An 8245-nucleotide genomic window follows, 5' to 3' on the forward strand; every position below is an offset into this window, starting at 1 on the left:
TACTCTGCATACTCGTTTCGGTATACGTGCCCCCTTGGTCTGCTGTGCAAATGTATGACCTGCCCTCCAACATTCTTGCACACCTGTGTTATATGCTGGATTCCTCCAGGGCATCTTACACACGCTGCACCAGGGGTCTTCCCTGTGGTTAGATCTCCTGGCCAGCATTTGCGCACCACCTATTTGATTACTAGCACTTAATACTTGTTTCATATTTCATTCTAATGACACAGGATTAAAAGGTAATTGTTAAGCACTAGCAAAGAAACTAACGTTCATGGCAAAAGCTATTTACTATAACATAAGAATTTCAAAAAAAGAAATTCTAAAGTGCCCTCATGGAAATAAAAAATGTATCTATTTAGGGGGGGCAGCAATCTGTTCCTAAATGATGTAACGTCCTCCTTCTCTAGAGTATGATCAAAATCACGCTATTTTAAACAGCATGAATAAAACCAACGTATTTCTTTCTGTACTGCGTTATAAACCTTTTGACTTGTTAGTTACAGCTTGACATCCACTTCGCTTGCAAAAACTTATATAAAACTAAAAGTTTGTTGTTACTGCGTTTGACTAAAAAATACCCTTTGTTTTGAGTTTCTGAAGATTGTGAGGCAAAGACCCAGACTCCTTGATACTGCACGGGGGGGGGGGGGGGGTCCACAAAAACCAAAATTAAAAACGCTTTTTATGAACTGCAGCTGGTATGACAGCTGGCAACTTTAAATAAAATAAATAAATGGTCAAAATTAAACTGTTATGATCAATGCGATCTTTTTTCTACCAAGTAACAAACAAAGTTGCCCTTATCTTCAAGTTCCGTCTTATGTTACATAAATACCCCACTTGAATATGCCTGATTCGGAGCGAATATCTTTACCCAACAGGCATATGGTAATATCTGTTAGTTGTAGCTAAGACACCCCACCCCTACCCCTTACACTCATCTATAATATATTTTCGCCACCTTAATAAAATTAAGCAACAATACTCAGGGTGGGTCAGCTTGAGTTTCAATCATGCTCAGTTGGTACTAAAGGACCTTCCCCCAAAGTCTTCCTAGAACATATTGCTGAAAATTAAACAGCAACAAAACCCTGAACCTATTTATTACAAACAGGAACAACCATATGGCACAGGGTTGGGCAAAACAACCAAAAAACACAACACCATGTGTACGCCCTGCAGTAAAAAGTATTGTGACCCACTGAAATACAAAGTCAGAAAAAAAAAACAACACAACAACAACAATCCTTTTATAGTGTGTACATGGTTACATGTATTTCAGGCCTTCACATCAGTTCATGTTCAATTTTCTGCCACCTTTAGGTGGTTGTAAAATATTTTCATTGAGTCTTTATGCTAAGTTATACAAAGTTTTAAAAGGAATTATTTCTGGAAAAAACACCTTTCAGTGAAATGTCACAAGAGACAAAAAAATAAGCGTAAATTTAAATCATTCCATCTGCACCAGTGACAATGAATCTGCAAACACAGTGGAATTTCTAAAGTTTGTAAAATGTTCTGACATTTTTCTTCATGTCAGAGACAGAGGAACTAGAAATCTGGATTGGATAGCTTTTTATAGTTAAATATGTGACAGTAATTTGGTAAGTAAGTAATTTAGCTCTGATGTTACTTGAAATACTGATGTATAAAGGAAAAGGTTACTTTGTAGATTTTCATCATTTTGAACAAAGATGTGAACTGAAAATTTTAACTACTAGAAATGTTAAATGTTTTACATTGTACACAATAAAGATTTTATGTTGCAGAGTATAACTGGCAATGAATGATTTGCTGTTGTTTATATAATAGAAAAACAGATTTCTGCCATAAAAGATTGCAGGTCTCTTCCTCTCATGGTTGCAGGTTATGAAATATAGTGAATATCATGCTGGAAGCTGCCCAATAAAGGGAAATAGACAGGTGATGCCCTGATGCTGTCAAAGTCAGGATGGCTGTCAGTGACCGGCTGTTCACACTTCACATCTGTTGCAAAAAGCTTTTTTGTTCACAGTTTATACTGCAAAAGAATGATGACTGTGACTCACAGGATCCAGCTGTAAAAAGCAGCAGCAAAACTATAGAAAACATGGTTTATGAGAAAGTTTACATACTGTGAACCCAAATAGTAGGCAGGTTCACTTCTCATTTATTTAGTGTTGTTTACTGTATTGGCATACATTGACATAAACTCCTAATTCCTTGTGCATTAGCAAATAATATGTTTAATGGAAGATGTTTTTTAAAATCAGAATTGCAATAAAATTATAATAGGCCCCCATTGAAACAAGAGTGTTGTCTAAATATAATGTGAGGTTTTCACTGGGGATAAAAACTGAACTAAAAACAACATATTTGAAACTTAACTAAGCTGAACTAAATTGAACCTAAAGCGTTCTTTTTTGTTGTTACTTAAACTACGTATTTGTGCAAGTGTTAACATGCTAGCATCCAAGACTGAGTTCTACATAAACTAATATTTTGTTGTTGCTGGCTTGCGTAAAAATACCCTTGATGTTTTCAGTCTCTACAGATGTGTGAAAACAAAGGATTAACTTGACACTGAAGGAACAATAGCTTTGGAGGAACTAAAACTGTGTGTGTCAATATGTTAGCTTTATGTACTAATGAATATTCATGTTACCAGATACAAATAACTAATAATGACTCTGTATCTCTGAAAATGAATCTGACACATAAAGTTTTTGTGCAGCATTGCATCATCGTGTGTCCCTGTGCCTCTTGAACACAGTAATAAACAGCAGAATCCTCAGTCGTCAAGCTGTTCATCTGCAGATACACCTGCTTTCTGCTGTTGTCTCTGGAGATGGTAAATCGGCCTCTGAATGACTGAGAGTAGTAGGAGTTACTGCTAGATTCAATATGAGCGATCCATTCCAGTCCTTTTAAAGAAGCCTGCCTGATCCAGTCAGCATAAATGTCACCAGCAAATCCTGAGTATGTACAGGTCAGTCTGTGTGAGTCTCCAGGCCTTTTAACCACTGGTTCAGACTCAGTCAGTGTTTGACCCCTCAGTACCTACACAAATGTCAACAACGGATTAGGACAATGAACAATTACATCTACATGTGTTTGTCCAACAGATTTATATACCCTTACCAGCCAAAGTAGAACACACAATGAAAGAAACAACTAAATAAGCAGATCTGGTCATTGTAAAAGTCTGTTTTCTTTGTCCAGTTTGCAGTGTGTATGTATTCGATTGAGCTTCTGACCTTTGCTCTACACCAATATGAGGATATTGTAGATATCAGTTTTGCATGGACTCCTCCTCCTTAGCAGAAAAAATATTTTTGGTTCGCTCAAAGTTATACTTTTTAGGACAGTTTCCAGACAGAGCCAGAAGTTGTTTTTGCCAGTAAAACCTCTAAAATACAAAAGTACAGAACAAGCGCAACATCATCTCCTCACCCAGTTGTGGTTAGACTTATTTTAGACTGTCCAGGTTGTACAACTATTTACTTTGACTGAATGAGAACAATCCTATAAATACTTGGAAAACAGTGAAAAATGAAGATTTTGTCTTTGTCTTGGCAACATCAGTGGTGTGCACCTCTCTTTTATGTCAAGCTTTGTACTGTGTTGTTTTTTTTATAAGCATTTGATTGTCTATTTCTATACAGTTAGGGTTACAATGCAACCTGTTGCTTTGGTGCCCTCTTGTTGGTGAATATAGTTTTGCATTAAAAAAACAGTTTTTAGGTCTTGCAGCTGTGTGAAGACAAAGCTGTAGGGATACTTTAAGCAGCAAAACTGCAGAGGAACTGAAACCATGTGTAACAACAAGTAAAAACATATTTTTAAGAACAGATAAAAACCAGGATGTGTCATTTGTCATTTATATATAGTTATATATATATAGTTATGCAATTTAACTTTTGTAACGACAAAGCACATTTTAGATTTGATGTTACTTAATAAGAATAAAAAAGAATCTAATCAAAATCTTTAAGCAAGTCCTTAAAGCGACACATAACAACAATTCTCCTTGTTCAGAAGAAAAGAACTACAGCCCTTTTTGTTCATCAGTAAACAAAGCTTCATATGTCTTGATGCATGCTCAATCATCCAGCTAAGTAAATCCCTAAATGTTGACTGTGTTTGCTGCCACTGCAACCTCACAAGATGTTTTCCCGGGTGAAACCTGCCTGGCTGACTGGAACCTTTTTTTGTGGAGTTGTAAGTTTTCCCTTTGACTTTGTCAGTTCTTTCCAGGTACTCTGACTCTTTTTCAACAGTCCAAAAAATGTGCTTTTGGCTACTTTGTGATTCTAAATTGGTTGTAAGTGTGAAGAGTTGGTGTGTGACTGATTATCTGATTTGTCAAATAATCCATTTTGCTTAAGCACATTCTTAACAGAGTGAAGAAAAAAAGTAGCTGCATGGCAGCTATAATAGGAGTTGTTCAAATTCCCCAAATCAGAAAACATGCATCAGTTCTTCCCTTGTTATCTCCTTTAGCACAGGATCCACGCCCTATATGAAAGAGAAGTTACAATTATACCCCAATTCATAATACACATCATATTCATGAAACAATTCAACAAAACTGACAAAGAGGCGTAGATAGATAGATAGATAGATAGATAGATAGCATATCTACACATTGAATATGAAGAATATAAAAGAGTTGTGAAATATAAATGTGGTGCCTGAATATTAATATATGTCAATATTTAGAATGAGCTCAAAAAATAATACAGTAGGATTTTGTACAGCTTCTAAAATTACTTCAGTCACTGTGGCCTTTCGAGCACAATAATAAACACTAGAATCTTCAGTCTTCAGGCTATTCATCTCTAGATACACCTGCTGCTTGTTATTGTCTCTGGAGATTGTAAACCGACCTTGGACTGACTGAGAGTAGTATTTAGTGCTACCACCGCCACCACTGAAATAAGCAACCCACTCCAGCCCTTTTCCAGGAGCCTGTCTGACCCAAGCCATAGGGTAGTCTCTGAATGTGAATCCAGAGGCTGTACATGTCAATGTGTGAGATTCTCCAAGCTTTTAATGACTGGCTCAGATTCTGTCAATGTCTGTCCATTAACACCTACAAGCAAGAAAACAGAATATGAAATATGTCGATAACACAAAGAAAACTTTATTAAAGTAAGCTCAAACTCTTCACCTGCCCAGCAGAGAGTTAAAAACAGCAGCCCTGTCATGCAGTCCATCATGTCAAACTGTGTGCACACTGCTCCAAGCAGTCAAATAAGTAGAGGTGAGATTCAGAAAGTTTTACACTGACTCCTCCTACCCAAAGAAAAGCAGTCTACATGTGTACTGGAATTATTCATGATGTTAGAACCTATTATTTTATTTACATAGTAACACATGAGGGCCAGAACAAAAAACAAAATGAGTGTGCAGTAGTATCCGCCATTGCCTATGTCACCCTCAGACATCAAAAGCTATGGGTGTTTATCTATGCTTGAATGGTTTCTCTCTGGGTGTCATTAAGTGAAATCTGGAGCCATTAATCTGAAAAATCCCATCAGTTTTTTCAAATTATTTCCATCTTACCAAAGAATTTTGACCAGAGGATAATTTTTTGAGGTTTTCCAAACAAGACTTTAACCATAAGTAAGTCAAATTTCTAATTTAATATTTTTGCAGCTGCACAAATTTCTGATCAGCCTGAAATTGCTCCAGCAGCTTGAAAGAATATATTTCTATATTTAAGCAGAATTTAGTCAACTATACTATGTGTTCATACATAATTGACATTCACCACTTTTAGTTTATTGCAAGTGCTTTTTCTGTGGAGATTTTTTAAACACTTTTGACAACAGAGAACATAGGTTAGCGATTGATTGATTGATATACCTTTATTAGTCCCACAAGGGGAAATTCATAAGGCTTGCCGACCTATTGCACGCAATGGTGGCGCCATCTTACCCTCTGACCATACATACATTACACAAAACATCACATGGGGAAGACCAGGTCAGAGAGGTATAACAATGGAAAATGCACCACATGAGGAAAGATAAGGAGAAAAAATAACTCCCCCCCAGACTGAGCTCCAGCAGGGAGATCAGTCTGAGAACAGAAAAAAACACCTCTGCACATAGCACATGAAAAATCTCATCTTATGTTAGCTCATATGAATTTCAAAGCAGTTCTACAGTCCAACACTGGTCTCTCAATCTCCCGTTGGAGAGCCGCAAGCTTCGCCATACTTGCGTTCTGTGATGGCATGCCTGCTTCATGTAAACTCCAAAACTGAATTGTTGGAAATGAAAAAACAAAAGCTGCATCATGACACTCTGAGGGTGCAACATCTGCATGCTTTGGAACAGATTTTTTTCAAATGCTTTCATCCATCCGTAATTATATGATAATAATAAAATAATTATAATAATCTGACAAACCATAGTTTGTCACCTAATTACAGGTGAAAGTAAATGACTAAAATAAATCACTTATATTCTAACATTTAGTTAAATATCTGCATTTAGGATGGAAAAAACCCTTTTTTCAACAAATGAATGAGTTATGAAACCATATGTGACTATCACCACTATAATAATGTATCTTTTTTGTATTATTTCCACATCAACAGTTATATTACAGTAAACAGAAGACCTTATAATTGGACTAATGTTCTCTTCAAATTATTAGTGGTCTGAGGGCTCCTCCTCTGGTGTATTTATGTTACAAAGGCTTTCAGAGCTTTTTGTTTAGCTTCTGTTGATGGTATCACGCAGTAGGCAAACAGAGCATAGACTGAGCCAGGGAGGAGTCAGCTCAAACTGCTTTTCAGTCATCCAGATGTCTGCTTCATCTGAAGGTTTGCACAAACACTCCTCCTTCAGCAACACCCATTATCAGCAGCTCTCAGGTAAAATTTTGAAAAATAGGCCAAAAGGATTTCTTTTTTAAGGCTAGAGTAATCTGCAAGAACCCTTTGATTCATGAAACTATCAATCAGGTTAAAAAAATGCATGTCTATAATACAAAAAATAATAATTAAAATTATTTTATGTGGGACAAATTGCTGGTTAAAACAAGGTATAGTACAAGAAAGGGTAATTTGATCTAACTGTTTAACCCTACAAAAACCCTACAGCTCTTTTTTTACTACTAAACTTAAAGAAATGCGTTCCTTTTGCTAACCTGTAAAATGCTTGTTTGTTTGTTTTTAATTAGGGAGGAAAGAGGAATGAATTATCTTAAGTTAATCAGATGTATAATTTGTGGTGGATTCTCATTATTTTGAGGTATTTGTGCAGGGCTCTGGGTGGGTTGTGTCACTGTGGGCTACGCACACAATAATAAACAGCTGTGTCCTCAGGCTGCAAATTTACTCCTGTTAGTGTTACAGATGAAGTAGAAGTGTACGTGTGGTGGAGCAACTTGTTCTTCAAAGCATTGTTTTGAGCCATGTCACCGTTACCCCCACCGATGCAAATCCACTCCAGAGTTTTTCCTTCACTCTGTCTGATCCAACCTGTTGCATAGTTGCGATCAGTCAAAGAATAACCAGAGACCTGACAGGTGACGGTTACAGACTGTCCAGGCTGCGCAACCATTGAGTCTGACTGGATGAGATCAATACTGTACACACCTGTAGACAAAGAAATAAACATTATTTCCATTATTTATCTGAATGTTCTGCATTTCACTTGCATTTATTAGTCATCTCCTCACAGGATCCAACTACCAGCAGCAGCATCAGAGTCACAGACATCATGGCTGATGTTAAAGTAACTGATGTGAGCTCTTCTGTTCTCTCACTGACGCACGGACGCACTTCACTTTCTTATAAGGTGAGAAATAGGATGGATGATTTGAATATGACTTACATTCAGTCAGGAAACTACTTTTCATCAGATCATAGTCCTCTAGCATCCTTCATCTCACAAGAAGAGATTACAGCGTTCTGTGTTCAGACCAATACTATTTACATTATATACTGTACGCTTCCCCTTCTCTTTGACAATACTGCACACTATTGTTATTCATTGTTATGCAGATTCCTCCCAGATCCATTTATCCATCAAGCTAGATAATGCAAAACAACTAGTTAAACTGAAGACATAATGCCCTGGATGGTCACTACTAAGCTACTTCTAAAATCAGTCAATACCAAGTTCATTGGGCAAACCTGCAAATCTCTTACAAGAGGAATCTTGTAGTCATTCTTGAAGAGCATGTCTTGCAGTGTGCAAATTATATATATATAGGACTGTATTCATGTATTTATACTATA

At 36.7% G+C, this 8245-nt stretch overlaps 1 gene segment (V, D, J or C); it reads right to left on the reverse strand.

Annotated features, from left to right (window-relative positions):
* Window positions 1–7201: 7201 nt before the first annotated feature.
* On the reverse strand, window positions 7202–7887 carry LOC120717908. The segment is given in 2 exon segments: window positions 7202–7600; window positions 7684–7887. Coding segments are annotated over 2 exon segments (360 nt in total).
* Window positions 7888–8245: the final 358 nt, after the last annotated feature.

This window comes from Simochromis diagramma, unplaced genomic scaffold, assembly GCF_900408965.1.
Source record: "Simochromis diagramma unplaced genomic scaffold, fSimDia1.1 OVJJ01000510.1, whole genome shotgun sequence".
NCBI lineage: Eukaryota > Metazoa > Chordata > Actinopteri > Cichliformes > Cichlidae > Simochromis > Simochromis diagramma.